At 38.1% G+C, this 19,253-nt stretch overlaps 1 protein-coding gene across 1 annotated transcript in view; it reads right to left on the reverse strand.

Annotated features, from left to right (window-relative positions):
- Positions 1 to 1,750: 1,750 nt before the first annotated feature.
- The window catches only part of LOC125460489 (interactor of HORMAD1 protein 1), a 56,309-nt gene continuing 38,806 nt past the window's right edge, over positions 1,751 to 19,253 (reverse strand). The window contains exons 4-9 of the mRNA XM_059649808.1: positions 16,829 to 16,997; positions 15,174 to 15,334; positions 15,034 to 15,082; positions 12,980 to 13,067; positions 11,392 to 11,492; positions 1,751 to 3,309 (exon numbers count right to left, since the gene is read on the reverse strand). Of these exons, the coding sequence (XP_059505791.1) occupies positions 1,957 to 3,309; positions 11,392 to 11,492; positions 12,980 to 13,067; positions 15,034 to 15,082; positions 15,174 to 15,334; positions 16,829 to 16,997 (1,921 nt within the window). The 3' untranslated portion in view covers positions 1,751 to 1,956. The remainder of the gene's footprint in view (positions 3,310 to 11,391; positions 11,493 to 12,979; positions 13,068 to 15,033; positions 15,083 to 15,173; positions 15,335 to 16,828; positions 16,998 to 19,253) is intronic.

A 19,253-nucleotide genomic window follows, 5' to 3' on the forward strand; every position in this document is an offset into this window, starting at 1 on the left:
CCACACAGAGGGTGGTTGTACATGGAACAGACGGTCTGAGGAAGTGGTAGATGCAAATAGAGTTACAACATTTAAAAGACATTTGGACAGGTACATGAGTCGGAAAGGTTTAGAGGGATATGAGCCAAATGCAGATAAGTGGGACTAGTTTAGTTTGAAAAACTTGGCCAGCATGGACAAGCTGTTTCTATGCTGCATGACTATGTGGAACAGTCAGCCACGTAAATAAGAAAGCAAGAAAATCTAGAGGTAAGAGAATCAACATTTAAGGTCTTGGCAACAGGTAACTTGAACTAGGGGGATAGTTGAACAATGTTATGATGATGGAAGGAGGTGTTTTCAATTTATCATAAGCTCATTTTGGGGTAAAGTGTGATATCAAAGTTGCAAACATCCTGGTTTGGCCTTAGACAACTGCCAGAGAGATGGGACTAAGGAACAGAGTTTGTTTTTTGCAGTATTTAATTGGAAAAAAAAATCCTGTTCATCTTGTACTGGATCTTTGACAAGCAGTTTGGTAATTTAGCCACAATTGAGTTAGGAGAGATGGTGGTGTGACAGAGCTGAGGAACATCAGTTAACATTTGAAAGCTGATACATTGGTGAAATTTCATGCTCCTCCAGGGGTATTATAGTTATTGGAGGCCACATGGGCAAACTGCCAGATAAAGCCTGTTGGGGGTCTCTCTTTCTTGGGCACAGTGCCCAATGAATGGCTCAGTTGGTAGCAAGGTTGCTGCCCAGGAAAAGACACCCCATTTCACTGCCATTGGTTCTCCAGTTTATGGATGGGCTTACTGTTACAACCATTAAATTTCATCTTGTGTTTTAGGCTAATGTCCCTAAGATACAACATTTAGTTACTAAGTGGGAGGTGAGTAGGATTCCAGGAACCTGCGCCTACCAATCTGCACTTGGGTGAACTCTTGATATTAATTAATCTATTTCCTTGATTCATGTCCAACATACTCTGCCTTCAATATTGGTGCACAATTCTCTCTTTGGCAGTCATATTTCAATTTCACAAGGAAACTTGGAAAGAGAAAACAGTATACATTCCATTAAGCTTTCCACAGATTGTGTCAAATCTGATGTATCTAGCAATTTATCCTATTCAATGTATTAGCAACAATGGAAAATTATTAACTATCCTCTGTGCTGCAGGAACAAATTCTGGAAGTTGGAAAGACTGTCAAAACAAAGGTTGTACAGCAGCTAAAACCATGATCAGAAAGGAAACAACAGACCCAGTGTCAGGGCACAGGAACTGCTTCTGGCAAAAAGACTCCATGCCAACCACTTAACATATCAGATAATCCATTCTTCCCTTAATTCCTCTGCTTAATTCAAACTGAGATTTATTATCATTTTAACAAAATGATCACACACATACACTGGTTTACATTTTGGATGTAACAATAGTAAAAATTAATAGACGGCTAATAAACTATTACTGGATATAGTGATAGTAGTTTTCAGGAGTAGTCTAACTGTACAATGTCAAAGTACAGTGTGCAATATACAGATTGCAGTATAGAACAGAAATGCTCTTACAACCAGATAGTAGGTGTACATCAGCACAGGTAACTAAGATACAGGAAAACAAGCGCTAACAAGAAATAAAATACAGATACAAAAAACTGCCAATATCTTAACAAGCAAACCACTTAGAGGACAAATATCGAAAACAAACTGATGATATGAATGCTTTTGAAGTTATAGCTGTTTCAAACAACAAAATCATAATAATTACAATGGATTAATTTCCAAAGCAATAACCCAAGACAGATATTTAACTGTCAGGATCCAGTGTATTTCGAATAAATCAACGTGAACAAAATATATTTGTTACATAATGTAAATTTTATACTAGGATGAATTTTTACTATTTTTTCATTCTTGCAATTGTGTGTAAAATATTGAAGTGAAATGTAATAAAAGCTATATATACCCTAATCAATCAGAGTCTTCACTGCTGTCAAAAAGGTTAAGCTGTGTTTTGTTTTGTGCTTCCTTTCCAAGTGAAAGCTTTGGTGATTTATCACAGGAGCTCTCCTGAGTTAAAGGACTAAACCACGACTGAAGATGGTGTCCAGATTCCATATCATTTTGCAGATAGCTCCTTTGTAAAGAATTAGGAGACTGCCATGAAAGATTTCTCTCAGCCACTTTAGGAATCTCTTTCCCCCAATTCTGCTGTTGTGGAAAATTGCCCCTTTTTACTTGTCCCCGCCAGTTCTGATCTCTCACATAGAGTCCTTCAAGAGGATGCCTTCGCCTTTCATTCATTGTTGTTTTTATGTGGGTACCTGCCTTAATCTTCTGCTTATCCAAAGCAGCTTGTTTAATGAAAACATTAAGGGTCTTTAATTTATTTGATGCTTTGGCAATGTTTTCCTTTTTCTTACTGTGTGCATTACAGGTAGTTACCCTTTTAGTGCATCGTCTAGTCGCCATCTTCCTGCCTGTCACAGCACTGTAACCTCTCCTTGTATTGCTCTTCATAGTTGTGTTCTGCCACATTTTCTGAGCAACATTATATTTGACATTTGGATTTAAGGATACAGGAGCCCATCTGTTTTCACTGTCATTGTGATCTATTTTCTGAATAATGCACTGCTTAGGAGCATTGGAAGTATAGGCTGATTTGCTCTTTGAGCCACTCTGGTGTTCAGCCAATTCGACATCAGCATGGGAAGATAATTGAAAAGGTAATTCATTCGGCAAAACCTCCCTGTGCACAATATGAGGAAATGGACACTCAGATGTGTGATTGGAGTTTGTTGCAGCAGAAAATGAAGAAGTGTCTTCAGCCTTGCCTCCACAACGTGAAGTCATGGCATTTTGTTCATATATGAAAGTACATAGCCCTGATCTGGCATCCGCTGGTAAAGGTTTTTGGTGAACATTCAGATGAATACTGCTATCATCATTACGTAATATTTCTGAACATACTGCTTTAGTATCAAAGCATTGGTGGCTGTCCACAACATCTGGTTGAGGTTGGACTGATGTTCTGCAAACTCTTGTACTTTCATAATAAGCCTTGTCCTTACTAACTATGCACAGTTCTTCATTTGAACTAGGAGTTGTTTGTGTCATGTTATTTTGCACCTGGATGTTCAGGTTTGAATTAGAAGTGAGTTTATGAAGTTCAGACAGGATTTCTTTAACCTGAAAGTTATCTTTAAACCAAAACAGCTGTTCATACATTTTCTGATGTTGTTCATATTGTGAATGTTTAATCCCATCTAGGCATTCCTGCATTGTTTGTAGTTGAGTTCTAAGATTACTCACTTCATTCTCCTTCTGAAAGATAAAAAGTCAAGGTGTTCATGAACCTAAGCTCTTCACAGTCCTATAATCTAAATACAGTCAATATTTCCTGATGGTCACATTTTCAGAACAATTTATAAAACTCTACTATGACTGTGTGTGACCACTATAACTCAAATGGCAAATGTATAACTCCTCGCTTCCTGTTTGATTCAACTAATGCTGGGTATTATCTGTGCAAAATGGCGAACAGAATGTTAAAATGATTGAGGTCAGACACTGACTGTACTGTGTACAATAAGGAAAAACAAGTAGTAGCCAAGGTACCATTTGCAGTGGCTTATTTTCTTTCACCACATTACCTTTGATGTGCCACAAGGAGCTTTTCTTGCCCTTTGCAATTTTCATTCACATGCGTCCCCTCAGCAATATCATTCATAAACATATTGTTAGTTTTTGCATGTATGCTGACACCCAACTCTCAATGTTTTCAAGTCCTGCTCACCCATCACTCCTGCTTGCAGAATTAAACTGAGCTATTAGATAAGCTGGAATCATTTTTCTTATTTTAATTCATGTTTTCTAATCTCTCATGGCCTCATCCCTGCCAATCTTGAATTTCCTCCAGACCAACAACTCACCAAAGATATCACTGTTCATCTAATTCTGGATTATTGAGTATTTCCAATTTGAACTGCTCTACCACTGGAGGCTAATTCATTAATTATCTAGGCCAAAGTGCAGGAATTCTCTCGTAAAACTTATCTGCCTCTCATTCCTCCATTAAGATGCTCCTAAACATATATCTCCATAAGTTTCCGGCAGCAAGTGAGCTGAGACAGGAGTGCAGTTAGCCAAATTTACACAGATTGATACCAGGTTACAGGAAAGATGTGGAAGCAGAGGAGATTTAGCAGGATGTCGCCTGGAATGGAGGGAAGGTCTTACGAGGAAAGGTTGAGACAGCAAGGGCTTTTCTCTTTAGAGTGGCGAAGGATGAGAGGTGGCTTGATAGAGGTGTACAAAATGATCAGAGGTATAGTTACAGTGGACAGCCAGAGACTTTTTCCTCGGGTGGAGGTAGCTATTATGAGGGGGCATTGTTTTAAAGTGAGTGGAGGTAGATATAGGGGAGACATCAGAGGTATGTTCTTTACTCAGAGAGTGGTAGGGGCGTGGAATGCATTGCCGGAGAGGGTAATGGAGTCGGCCTCATTATGGGCATTTAAGCGGCTATTAGATAGGCATATGGATGATAGTATAAGGTAGGGGTGGAGGTTAGATAGACCTGAGGTTTAGGGTAAAAGTTCAACACAGTATCCTTGGCCAAACGGCCTGTACTGCGCTGTACTGTTCTATGTTCTAGGTTCTAGATGGATAAAGATAGATAGTTTTGGTAATGTTATAAAGCAGAGGTCGACACTCCCTGTCCCCTCTGATAACTAACACCGAAACACCCAGAGTGGCTTGCCTCGCCCTATAATCTACTAAAAGGTGTGAGAAAAGTGGTATAACCTGCCTCTCACTCCCAATCTGTTATAAAGGAGTGGTTAAGTGAAACAAACTTCACACTATAATCAACAATTAACAATTTATTTATCTAACAGTGAACAAATTAACTGAACTATTAACAAACCGAACAATTCCCCTTCTAACTATTAACTATTCTTGACTAAACCAAGATTATAATGGTATACTATTCTAATAAATACAAGTCCCACGTATAGAAACGAAAATGAAAATAACTGGAACTTCTCAATTACAGCCGGGTTACATCTTCTGGAATGTTCTGTGCCTATTCCATTGCTGTTCTGTCAAGAATGCTCTGTCCGTGAATTTTTCTATCTGGAATATTAGCTAAGAATACCACAATGCCTTTATTAATGAGATGACACTTCCTCTAAGAGCTGAGAGCACTGATCTCTTAATCAGATGGCATTTGATTCTCTCCCGATTTTCCAAATGGCCTCATCTTCTTTCCTTTTGATGACATATCCATTTCTTACAATACGACTGGTCTTACGTTGTCAAAACTATCGGATTTAAATTTAATTAGTTTTTGGTATCTAAGGGCTGGGTTTAACTTAATTGGTTAAATTCAAATTTGTTGTCTTGCTAAAAATGCTGCTTTGCCTGCCTTTTGATACAAATGTTGCAGTTCAGATGCTCAGTGGACCTACAAACCCACAGGCTGTCCACAGACCCTTTTTCCCTCTCCAAGCTGAGAAAAGGTGCATCATTTTTTAAAGGGACCATACACCACCTTCCCCCCACCCCACCATTTTACAAATGTCAATATTTGAAAAACATCAAATTTTAATGTCCTGCTTTCCAATGTACAAATACTCTACCCAACTTCACAACAGTAATGATACAGATATGTGGTTAGAATGTCATCTATGATTTTAAGGCTGCAAAAGTTTTGTTTCAGTTTCAGATGGTTGTCAGAGAATGTAGTGGCATGGGTAAATGGGAAACAGAGTCTGTAGTAGAAGCTGTAGAAAGTGGCATGACTTCCTACAATTCAATTGGAAGAAATTTCTGTTCATCTAGCATTGAATGCCAGACAAGCAATGAGACAATTTAGTACTGTTAGCAGAAAACAAAAAGTATAGTACAGGGACAGACCTTCAGTCCACCAGGACGCCCATCTAAAGTAAAAACTTTCTGCCTCTATGAGGGCCATATCCTTCTATTCCATGTCTATTGATATATCCTCAAAATGCCTCTTAAATGTTGATCTTGTATCTGCCTCCACCACCTCCTCTGGCAGTGCATTCTAGGCACCTGCCAACCTCCATATGAAAAAAACTTGCTTCTCATATCTCCTTTAAACTTAACCCCTTTTACCTTAACCTATGGCCCCTAGTAGTTGATACTTTTGCCCCGGGAAAAAGATATCCTGTAATAGGACGGATATTGTGAAACTTGTAAGGGCTCAGAAAATTCACAAGGATATTGCCAGGGTTGTATGGTTTGAGGTTCAGGGAGAGGCTGACTAGGGTGGGCTATTTTCCCTGGAGTGTCAAAGTGACCCTATAGAGGTTTAGAAAATCATGAGTGGCATGGGTAGAGTGAATAGTCAAGGTCTTTTCCCTGGGGTGGGGGAGTCCAAACCTAGATGGCATAGGTTTAAGGTGAGAGGGGAAAAGTTTAAGAGAGATATAAGGGGCAACTTTTTTCAGAGAAGGTGATGGTGTATGGAATGAACTGCCAGAGGAAGTGGTGGGGGCTGGTACGATTACAACACTTAAAAGGTATCTGGATGAGTATACTAAGAGAAGGGTTTAGAGGGATATGAGTTAAATGCTGGCAAATGGACAATTAAGTTTAGGATATCTGGTTGGCATGGACGAGTCGAACCGAAGGGTCTGTTTCCATGCTGTATAGCTCTGTGACTCCAACTATCCATGCCTCACAATTTTGCAAACCTTTGTCAGGCTGACCCTCACTCTTCAACATTCAAGTGAAAACAAACCAAGCCTAATCTCTCCTCAGAGCTAGTATCGTCCAAACCAGGTGACATCCTGATAAACTGTTTCTGTACCCTCTCCAAAGCCTCCACATCCTCCTTGTAGTGTGGTGACCAGAACTGCGCACAATAATCCAAAGGTGGCCTAAACAGACTTCTATACAGCTGCACGATAACTTGCCAAGTTTTTTACTCTGTGCCCTGACCACAAATGCAAGCATGCGATATGCCTTCTTTACCACTTTATCCACTTGTGTTGCCACTTTCAGGGAGCTATGCACCTGTATGCCTAGACCCCTCTTGATGTTGATGCTACTAAGAATTCTGGCACTTACTGTATACTTCTGCCCTACCTTAGATCTTCTGAAATGTGTCACATGGCATTTGTCCAGATTAAACTCCATCTGTAATATCTCCACTCGAGTCTCTAGCCTATCCAAATTGCTGTACCCCCTGGCAATCCTCCTCACTATACACAGCTCCCCCAATCTTTGTGTTGCCCACAAACTTAGCAAGCAGGCTACCTACAATTTCTTCCAAATCATTTATATATGTATACAAAATACAAACAATAGGTGTCCCAGCACTGCTCCCTGTGGAACAATACTGCTCACAGACTTCTAGCTAGAAAAACACCCTCCCACCACTACTCTGTCTTCTATGAATAATCCAGTTCTGCATCCATCTTAACAAATCTCTGCAGATCCCACATGACTACACCTTTTATATCAGCCTGCCATGAGGGACTTTGCCAAAGGCTTTGCTAAAGTCCACACAGGCAACATCTATTGTGTTGTCCTCAATCATCTTTTTCACTTCCTCAAAAAGCTCAAACAAGTTTGACAGCTATCACTTTCTCTGCACAAAACCATGCTGCCTATCACTAATAAATTCATATTTTTTAAAATGTGAAAATCCCTCCGAATATTCTTCAATTTCTTAGGGGTGGCACAGTGACTCAGTGGTTAGAACCGCTATACTGACATGCTCCAGAAAATCAATACGATCCTCCTGGGACTCATCATCCACCAAGTCCTTCTCTTTTGTGAATTCCAATGGAAAACATTCATTAAGGACCTCACCCACTTCCTCCAGCTCCAAGCATAAGTTCCCTCATTTGTCTTGAGTGGACCTATCCTTTCCCTCGCTCCCCTCTTGCTCCTTGCATATGAATAAAAAGCCTTGGGATTTTCTTTAATCCCATTTGCCAAAGTATTTTTAGTTCTTTTTAGGCTCTTTTTAGTTATCCTAATTCTTTGTTTGAGTTCCTTCCTGCCATCTTTGTATTCTTCGAGTGGCTGTCTTCAGTTTCCTAAAACCTTACGTATACCGCTTCTTTCTTTATGATTAAGCTCTCAATTTGCTTTCTCATCGAAAGTTTCTGAATCTTGTCATCCTTATCCTTCAATTTCAGAGGAACATGTTGGTCCTGAACTCTAATCAACTGGCCTTTAAAAAATTCTTGCATGCCAATGTAAATTTACCCTCAAACAGCAGTCTCCAATCTACATTCCTCAGTTCCTGTCTAATATTGTAGTATTTAGCTTTCCTCTTTCACCCAAAAGTGTTCTTATCCTTATGTATATCCATAAGTAATGTAAACTTACAGAATTATAGTCTCTGTTCCTGCAATACTTCCCCCCGAAGCCTCTATTACCTGGCTGGACTCATTCCCCAATACCAGGTGTAGTATGGCCCCTTCCCTGGCTGGATTATTTATATATTATTTCAAAAAAAAACACAAACACATCCTGGGCACACCTAACAAATTCTCCCTCATCCAAACCGCTGGTACTAAGTGAGTCCCAGTCAAATTACCCATGATAAACCTTGCTGTTTTTACATTTTTCCATCATCCGTCTACATATCTATTCTTGTATCACCCACTGGCTTTGGGAGACCTTGAAGACAATCTCTCCAAAGTGACTGCTTTCCTCCTATGGCCAAACTCTACCCATTTGGCCTCGATGGATGAGCCCTCCAAGGTGTCCTCCCCCAGTACAACTGTGAGATTCTCCCTTATCAGTAATGCAATTCCCCTATCTCTTTTACATTCTTCTCTATCACACCTAAGACATCTAAATCCTGGAATGTTAAGCTGCCAGTCTTGTTTGTCTCTCAACCAAGTTTCTGTAATAGCTACAACGTTATAGTTACATGTATTAAACCTAGGTCCAAGTTCATCAGCCTCATCTGTCACACTCATCGGATTAAAACAACTGACTTCAGAACACTAGTCCCAAAGTGTTCAGAAACCTCCCCCTCCCTATTTTCCTTCTTAGTCTTACTGACCTTAGTCTCAAGCTCTTTCTTGGCCATTTTACATGCTGGCTTATTGCTCTGGCTCACAGGCTCCTGCCAAACTAATTTTAATCCTCCAAAGCGGCACTAGCAAACCTCCCTGCCAGGATATCGACACTCCCTCAAGTTTAGGCGTACACATCCTTCTTGTACAGGTCCCAGTTGTCCCACTGATCCATACACCTGAAGCCATCCGTCCTACACCAGCTCTCTGCTCTGCTTGTGTTATGTCTCTGTCAAGACACAAATTGTCACCTCTGGTGACTAATGGGCTGAGATCAGGGTTCAATTATTCTTCTACTCTTACAAATTTTCTGTGGCTCAACAATAAAATCCTCCCATGAAACTCTCCAAAATTGAGGCATAGTTGCCTTTTCAGTAAAATTCAGCAGTGTCTTTGCAGTTTAGGCCGTTGGCACATACTGGTGTAACATTGACATAAGACAATGCCGTACAGCAACAAGTCCATTCCTTAACTGGTCAGCGCTGGCAAACACAACAAGATGGCTGACTTCAGAGATAATGGGAACTGCAGATGCTGGAGAATTCCAAGATAATAAAATGTGAGGCTGGATGAACACAGCAGGCCAAGCAGCATCGCTCCTGAGATGCTGCTTGGCCTGCTGTGTTCATCCAGCCTCACATTTTATTATTAAGATGGCTGACTTTCTATCTTCACTAAAAATTGAGCAAGAGACAGAGCTACTTTGAGCCTATAAATTCTGAATGAAGTGGCAATGTGCAAAAATGCAAGGCAGAGATGCTGTGAGCATTGAATTAAGAACAAAGTGAGTGAGTACTTAGCAAATGAGTATAACCCTGGAGATTTACCTGTTGCGAAAAACGAGATGCGTGCCTGTTCCTGAATGGAAAACAGCCTGGCAGGAGCATTTTAATGTAAGGTGTTAGTGAGTTCCAAAGTGCAGTAAAGAAGCACTGGATTCCACTATTACTGGGAACAAATGACAAAGACCTGCAGCTACTGGAAATCAGAAGCACAAACAGAAATAGGTAGAAAAACATCAGCAACTGAGGAGACAAAGCAGATTTGACATTTTGGGTCCGGTGACACTTCTTCAGAACTGATCCACAGATGCTGCCAAAACTGCTGAGTTTTTCCAGCAATTTCTGTGTGCATTTCTATTATAAGTGAGTTTGAGATAAGTTATAATGATGTACTGAGACTCCAGCGATGGAGGAGGCAGGTAGTTGCTGCCTATATAGTGTACCCAGCAAGGCTGGAGAATGATGACCAAGATGAAGGCTTGGTGAAGATGCAGTAGAGCTGCAGCTGCGAGGTAGCCAGCCTGGAACTTACAGGTTTGGAGTTGATGCCACCTAGCCTTCCCTGCACTGACTGGAAAAACAGCAATCTGTACATAAATGAGGTGAGCCAATAATGAGATGTTAATGCATCCATATGGATTCCTCAACACTCACTGACAAATTAAAATTGACTGGTCTTTAAATGCTGGGATTATTCTTACAACCTTCTTGAATACGGCAATAACGTTTAAAATTCTCCAGTCTTTTGGCACCTCCCCCCAGTCCAGTGAAGACTTAAGCATTATGGCCAGCGTCCTCAATTTCTACCCATCACTTCCTTGAAAGTCCTTTGGGGTCCTAGTGCCTTGTCAACATTTTTTATAAAAACTAATAGTCATTGATCGTACACTTTCCACTGTGTTAAAAAGTCATTTTACTGCAGAGCAATAAAAGTATCAACAGCAGAAAGTGCACTTCAATTTTGTGTAAACAAATACTATGCAATTGACAGCAGAGGGTCGGAGGTGTTACAGCAAATTAATGTATTTCAGAGCTTCTAGCCAAACCTTACCAGGTATTTTGAATGAGAGCTCTAAAATCCATTATCTAAAGCATCTGCTGAAATTTCCAAACTTAAAATACAAAGCTATCAAAAGCTGGTTAGAATAATAGACAAACAGCGCCGTAAGTACAATTTAAACAGTGTAAAGTATAAACATTTTCAAATTATTTGAATCATTATTTATGTTTTTATGTAAACAAAATTATAGCACAAATTAGCTTCTTCAGTTAATTTTTAGTAATTGCATGTTTGCCACAATAAGCATGGCTAGATTCATCTTTAGACAGAAGAAATAAATCTTACTGCTCTCCAAATCTCAAAGGACAACATTAAAGGCAAGGCTCAAATGCAAACAAAATATTTCACACAAATGAAGAGACATCAGTTCAATTTTGGATTGACTTCTAATGACTGCTGAAAGAAAAACTAATATATATATTAGCGATTAAAATAAACATAATTTATTTCAATCCACAGCCTATTACTTTGCATTATGAACAGATGATTAACTTACAGATGTAAGTCTCTTGTCCATTTCCAGAATTTGCTCAGTACTACTTCGAGCTTCTAAGGCACTCACAATTGATTCATAGTGAGTGTTTATGTTCTCCTGCACTGAACAAAGGGTAATGTGGGATAGGCAGTGAGAGGAAATAACAACATGTGAAATGTAGACAATCTAAAACTTATGAAAACACCATTATTCTTTATATGGGTGTCAGAATTTGGAACTTCATGCAGGGCTACTGAAGATGGGGTGTCAAAAATGGTTACCTCTGAGTTGCAAAGGGTGGGAAACTCTATTGGGTTAATGAAATTCAAGTAAAATTTCAAGCATGCCAAAATAAATTTGTCTAAATAATATTATCGACCTGTGGTGTAACTGGTAGCCGCATAAAACTGTTACAGGAACGCTGGGTTTAGAAAAAAAAATTTCTGAAATTTACCGATCAATTTACATATGGTCATTTACAGCTTGACTTTCCTGGTTTTCAATTTGTTTTATCATTATTTTTGTGATTCTAAGAAATGGTTGTCCAGTATATATTAAATATTGTATGAAGTTCATTGACTATCTTGACTTGTTTAACTTTACAAGAAATAATCGGGACTTTGGCAATTGTACAGTGCTCCACCTAGTGGTCATGTAACCATGTGTAAAACTCACCTACCATTTTATAAAATGCTCATTCACAAAAATGTCCAAATAATTGGTAATTTATTTTTGTGAGAACATAATTCAATTTTCATAAGGAATTACTGTGTTGGGCTTATTTGAAGTTAACATTTAGATATCAGTAGCTTAAAGAAATGAGCTTAGAACAAGCTGGAATCAAACAGCAAAATTCAGTATAACAAAAGCCAATTAGTTACAGCCCTCTCTAATCCCATGATAGGGATATGGAGTTCATTTTTAAAAATTATTACATAACTTGTTCACATACTTTAATCCTAAATAGAAAACAATTTTTCAATTTCAGAAGAAAAGTGTGCAGTTGTGAATTAACCAGCCATTATACACTCCGATGATTTTCCTTTGATAGAGCTTGACACAAAAATTCAACTCTTAATGAAAGGAGTTAGTTTCTGTGGTCGGCTTAGAAAAGTGCTGCAAACGTGGAACATATTACCTGTCAGTTAGCATTAAATATAAATCTTGTCTCACACTTGTTTTTGCTGCAACAGAAATTACAACTAATCTGTATTCTGCTGTTATGATTATACTCGAAATGAACACTTGGTCGTTAAAAAAGTTTTCTCTGCTTACTGAACAATTTTGACTTATGATTTTAGCCTCTAATTTGAGCTTAATATTGATTTTTTTTAGCTGGATTGTTCTGGGTTTCACTGACACTGTACATTTGCTTGAAATGTCAATGAAATGAAATCACATAACAATGAGCAGATGATTGATTTCTGATTTTCTAAACATTACTCAAGAGAATATTGAGTGGTAGGCCATTTCACTAAATCTAGTGATTTTAAAATCCCATCCTGGATTAAGCTGTCATTAAATGTGGGAAAATTGTATAGTTGTCTTAGTGGTGTTCACTTTTCCACAAAATAGTTACTTGAGAGCCTTAAAAAAATGGTCAACTTACTTGTTTTTGATATACTGTCCAATCCCTCTAGAACCGATCTATTGTGCAGTTCGGTCTTCTTTTCAAGATTATTAAAGCATATTTTAATCTTTAAGATAAAAAATATCACACGTGTAAAATACCTCTTGAATCAATGATCAAGAGGTTGCTTATGGCAGCATTAGTAGAATTCACAACAACATTTGACTTTTACCTCTTAATGCTTGTGGTGTATTTTTTGCATAAATATTGCATAAAGGAATGCTCAGTAAATTAGTAAACATTTGTATGATATTGCCACCTTTATTGTATTAAGTTCCAGGCAAGTGTATGGCTAGGTACACGTAAGAGAAAAAAGTCAAGCAGTCTTTATTTCTATTAAAATCATGCTATTGAGGCAACGGGGGAAGAGGGTTACAACCATATGTCCTAAAAGACCACAATGTAGAGCAGTGTGCTGCATGCAACACTAGACACCTACTGAAAGAGGTGCATGCTTATTTATGAAAAAGCAACATTAACAATCGATTAAGAATAAATAATGACACCATATGAAGGGATTCAGTTTCACACACAGGAATTTTTAAATGACTTATTTTCTTGAACCTGCTAGTGTGATGAATTGAAAATACTATTTTGGGGAAAGAGGGCACTTCAACCTATACTTATTTTTAAACGTCTGCGCAGAAAACACAAGTTTAAGAAAACATGGCAAAGATTAAGTCATCTTAATGTAAATTGGCCGATTTACATTCCCAGTGGAAAGTTTTGTTTTGGCTACCAAGATTAGGTATTTCTAGCTGTTGTTCCCCAGCCAAGCATCTCTTGGGCCCCTGAACAAGATTTAAGTAGCTTGTGGTGTCAGCGTAGCTTGCTTTGCTGTTCAGACCTTTCAAATCCACATCGAGAAGGTGCAAGATCTTGGGATTTTGCTGTAAATGGACACACCTTAGATGTAACTGGACGGAATTAAAACTAAAGACTGCCATATCCTGGCTCATTACCATGGCAGCATTTAACTCATAACTATTCCAAGTACAATTTTGATTCGCCTCTTCAATAAAACTTTGGAATCAAGTTAATGGAGTCATAAATGCGGCATAATTGGGCTCCAATCCAGCTTTTCCTTTTACACAGTCTCAGGGGTACAATTCAAATCAACCTTGAATTTATAAAAAAACTTTCAATCCTTGAACAATCATTTCATATGATTGAGTAAATTTTTCTCTTTGCTCCGCTCAAGAAATTGGCATTCTACAAACAAACATACCGAACAGGAAAACAGGCTGCAAATCAAACCACATTTCCGCCTCTACTATGCTGCTCTAGGATTTTCTGGTACATCACAGGAATAAGACTTGTGGTAAGGATTGACTCAAAATAATGATGTTAGCAAGAATAAGCTTTTATAACTTGCCACCTCATTTTGTTTTATGTAAACTAGGAGGATACGCCTGAAGAATCCTGCCAGAAGGGCATAAGTTGAGACTCAACATGTCACAGGCTTTCAAGGACTTTTGGAGCTGCCAAAGACTGGACGAAAAATGACAAGTGCTTTTCTTTACTCTGAGAATTACATAAATTTTAAGTACAGAAGGCCATTCCACCGGAGTCTCTCTATGCTGGAGATTATGATGCATACAAGCAACTTTCTTGTCTCCTCTCATACTGCATCAAAATAATATTTAACTGTTCTAACTGCCACTTTTCAGTGATGCAACTAACAGCACAATCATAGCTTGCACCATCATATAGTTATAGTCCTGTTTCCACCCTGATTTACTCGCACAGGGCATAGTAAGGAAATGCCTTAAAAATGGCTTGGAGTTACATGTTGCTGTCAAGTATAGCCATACATATGTCATATTGAATAGGCAATGAACAGATAAGCACAGAGGAAAATCAGCCTCTATTCTTGCTCCAAAATTGGATCCATTCCTGATGGATCCAATCCCAATATGATTGAAATAATAATGCTTACTATGCTTTCCACATGTTACTGACACAATTGTCGTGAATGTTAAGTGTATCATTTAAGCATTGTGACAAAATGCTCAGACTTTATATATACATACCCCTTCAATGCTTTCCTGCAGCTTAGAAAGCCAGTTATTAAAGTGCTCACTGAAACGATAGGAAATTAAATACAACATTGTAATCAAACATATCAGGAAGAGCTAGAATGTATGTGCTCTAAATTTTCAGTAATAACTACCTCTCTTCTTTATCTTTCGCCCTTCTTCTGCTAATCTCAAACTGTTCCAGAAGGCTTTTGGATTTCCCAGCATAAAATTGAGTCAATAAACGATTCTCTTTGCTTTCCGCAGCAAATAAGTATGGCTTAGCCTGATATTTCTCATAGATCTTTGACTCAGTCTATAAACAGCAGAAATAAATAAAGATTGGCTTGGTGTTTCTCGTGAATTTTGATCTCTCTAACAAAAATAAATGACAACCTGTTCTTATAATTTGGAGAATCAGAATTGAAAATCTAAATCATATTATTGATCTTGTAAAATGGGCACTTAGGAACAAGTGATGACATTTATATTCTGAAATTCAAGCACATTAAATATGTTCAAGTTATGGATATTGGCACTTGTGAATTACAGGTAAATCCTGGCTCATATCCTTAAAGATTTGAATATGTTCTTGCTTTGGAGTCTATTTATTTTACTTAACAATGAAATATTTACCTTCTAACATGAAAAAGCAGTTACCATTAATCTCCAAGCTCTAATCCATATTCTTCATAAATTTGTGGTTTAAAAATTATACGTGTAACAGCAAATGTCTTGCTTTTCAGCTGCTATTAAATTGTCATAAATTTTTGCCATTTATGCATCTAAAGAAATCTCTGAACTGCATAATCTATTTTTTAACAATGATAATAATTTTTTAAATGAAATCCTCCATTTTACATTATCTTTTTGCATAATAAACAAAAGAACTCAAGAGCAGGAGGTGGCTTGCTCATGGTTTTGTTTTAATGCCTTTCTGTAACTAACTGCTAAAAGATCTAAGGGAGCAACTTGGGCGTATTTTCTTTCAATTTTCATTGTTGAAAATGTATTTAGGTTTTGCCTGGCATCTACTTACAATTATTTGCCTGCAATCAAAAAATCTCATTTTATAGCACATCAGACATAAAGCTTTTGTTTTATCAATTGAGAAAATATGGAAGCTCCAACACATGACATTGCAGGTAAAAATTCACTTCAAACAAATTAACCACTATACCAGACAGATAAATTCAGGGGCATTGGGTTAGTCTGTTAGTAGGCTTAAAATAATAAGAAATTATCCAACATACTCATTAACAAATTTCTGATACAGGTTTATCCTTAAATTCCAGTGAAGTACATTATTGGACAACAGCAATAACTTGCATTTTCATAACACGTTTAATATAGAAAATTGTTAAAAAAAATACGAATAAAAGAACAGATGTCAAAAGTTGAAGGTAGTATTAGAAATAAATAAAAGCTTGGCTCAAAAGAGGATTCTTCAGAATGTGAAGGGAGAGGTGGAGAGGTAGAAGACTTTAAGGAGGTAGATGCATATGGGTGAAGGAAAGGAAAGAGCGAGGACCTGAGGATACAGAAGACAACCTGATGGTTAAAGGACATTGTAGAAATATGATGGATGAAGCTGCATGAGGGTTAGAAGATTGATAATTTTAATGACAATCCAATGCACTGGTGGTCAAATACCAAATTGTGACGTTTCTTAACTCAGCTCATGTGACGCACACTTAGCGAGAACTTTGTATGCTTATTCTATAATGACTATGAACTTTTGAGTTTTGTTTTGTTTAAACCTCATAAGTATAAGATTCAGACACTAGCTCACGGGTCAAAGTTGTCTTACTTCAATCTGCTGAGAGTTCTGCTGGGAATTCTTCTGTGCTCTTGAAGACAAGTTAAAATCCTGTGACTCTGAATTCTCAGGACAAAATTGCGATCCAAAAAGAAACTGAGAGTCAGACAAACTGGAGTAGTCACTAGGAGCACTATCTCGAGTGGAATGTTTTGTTGCCCTGTACCAAAAGAGTTCACAATAAGTAAACATAAGAAAGGCAATAAAGATGAGTGGTAATGTGCTGTATGTGCCTGATTTTGATATCATGTGCACTTGTAGCTATGCAATATTATGAAGCTTACAGCAAATTCTTGCATGGAACGTTTTCCAAAGTCTAACTGCGACATGGTTGTGTATATGTTGCAGTTTGATGATCAACAGTACGTTCTGAGAACGATCATAATCTGACTGTATAGGGGTTAGGCTTTTTCATCAGTGGTCAGTTTGCTCTGCAGGGCAATGAGGGGGTGCAGAATGGCACCTGATAAAAAGAAAGAGACTCAAAAGCCTTCTGCAGTGCTGTAGCCATTCTATAATTGTCATTCAGACTTACAAGAGGTGTTCCTGATGATCTCTTCACATTGTGGAGCAAACAACCTTTCAATTCATAGAAGAGAGTTATTTAAAAGAGTTCAAGGCAATCTGGATGTAGCCAATAACAATCTGGATTTGAAAGAAGTCTAAAAGCAGTGCAAACACCAATCATCTGCAATTTTTGATTGTCCAGGACACAAAGTAATTGCTTACTCAAACAAACCTTAAAACAACAATGAATGGCAGGCTTACTAATGTTGTTGATATTCCCTGAATGCAAAGCAAAAATGTTGAGGCTATCATGAACACGATCTCTAAAAGCATTTCAGTGCTCACTGTGGCAGCCAGATAACCAGCTTGTGGCAAGAAGCAATAAAGGTGACAAAGCTTTGTAACAAACCCCCCTGCTCCCCCCAGAAAAACACAGCCTCCATAAGCACTTATTTTTAGGTGAATCTCAGGCCTATGCTCTGATATGATTTCAGTCAATTCGCTTCCTTTTTATCCAAAAGGGGCTGCAGATTCATTTCATCCTTCCAAGCTGTTTCTGCAGCTGCACTTCACTCTATTACTATAACCTAAGTGAAACTGACAAATCACCAATGTACAAATAGCATAATGCCAAACACCCTTTAAAAACTCAGAGGACTGTGTACATTATTGAAGTAACACAAAATTGGTGTTCAATTTTGAGAGCCGAAAGAGAGTTTCTGCGAAAATATTCCATTCCTGATCTGGACTGCCTGTAGTATTTCCACAGAATGTACAGTAAAAAATAAGCCATTTCGATCATAAGGTATATGCTGGCATTTCTAATTCAGGAAGGTATCCTTCCACTTCTCTTTATCCAATCCTACCATTATAAGTTGTTACTCCTTTGTCAATCATGTTTAATCTAGTTTTCAATTAATATCTGTGTATGGTTCGAGGTAATAGTGGACACACTATATGATACCAATGAAGGCTATTCTGCCAAGTAGTGGTGGTGAGGAAGAATTAAGTTTGATAACATTTTCTGATTAATGTTTACATAGAAAACCATAGCATGAGAAGGCCCATTCAGTCCTTCAGGCCTGCTTCACCATTCATTAAGCTCATGGTCAATAATCCAATGCAACAGCCTGTTCCTACTTTCCCCCAATATCTTTTCACACCTTTAGTCCCAAATGCTTTTGTCAACTCCTTCTTGAAATCAATGTTTTGGCCTTGAATGCTTTCTGTGGTAGTGAATTCCTCAGGCTCACCACTCTCTGGGTGAAGCTATTTCTCCTCACTGCTGTCCTAATTTTTTTTTAAAAAAAGGATAAATAACTTGATCTGTAGTGAATAGTTGTTTTTGTATTGTAGGAAGACATTACGATTCCAACTGTTTGTAATATCGGACAAGTCAGAGCTACAAATGAAAATTGGTTTAATAAGTCCTAGGGATAATGGGAACTGCAGATGCTGGAGACTCCGAGATAACAAAGTGTAGAGCTGGATGAACACAGCAGGCCAAGCAGCATCTTAGGAGCAGAAAAGCTGACGTTTCAGGCCTAGACCCTTCATCAGAAAATCGGTTTAGGCCCGAAATGTCAGCTTTTGTGCTCCTGAGATGCTGCTTGGTCTGCTGTGTTCATCCAGCTCCACACTTTGTTATCTTGTTAATAAGTCCTAGGTTTTTTTTAAAGTTTTGCAGTTTGGTTACTGGGTTGACCTGATAATGAACATGTTCACACAAGGTTGCCTATGTTCTTTTAACAAAAGAACACAGCTTTATTACTCGTAAAAAGTTATACATGAATAAAACAATTTTAAAATATCTTAAAATAAACAGCAATAAGACTCCACCTCTTCCTCGCAATATCCTGGGTAGCCGTTGCTTTCCCAGTGAAGAATCAATCCTTTCTTAAACTCTTTA

The sequence above is a fragment of the Stegostoma tigrinum genome, chromosome 11 (genome assembly GCF_030684315.1).
Source record: "Stegostoma tigrinum isolate sSteTig4 chromosome 11, sSteTig4.hap1, whole genome shotgun sequence".
Classification (NCBI taxonomy): Eukaryota; Metazoa; Chordata; class Chondrichthyes; order Orectolobiformes; family Stegostomatidae; genus Stegostoma; species Stegostoma tigrinum.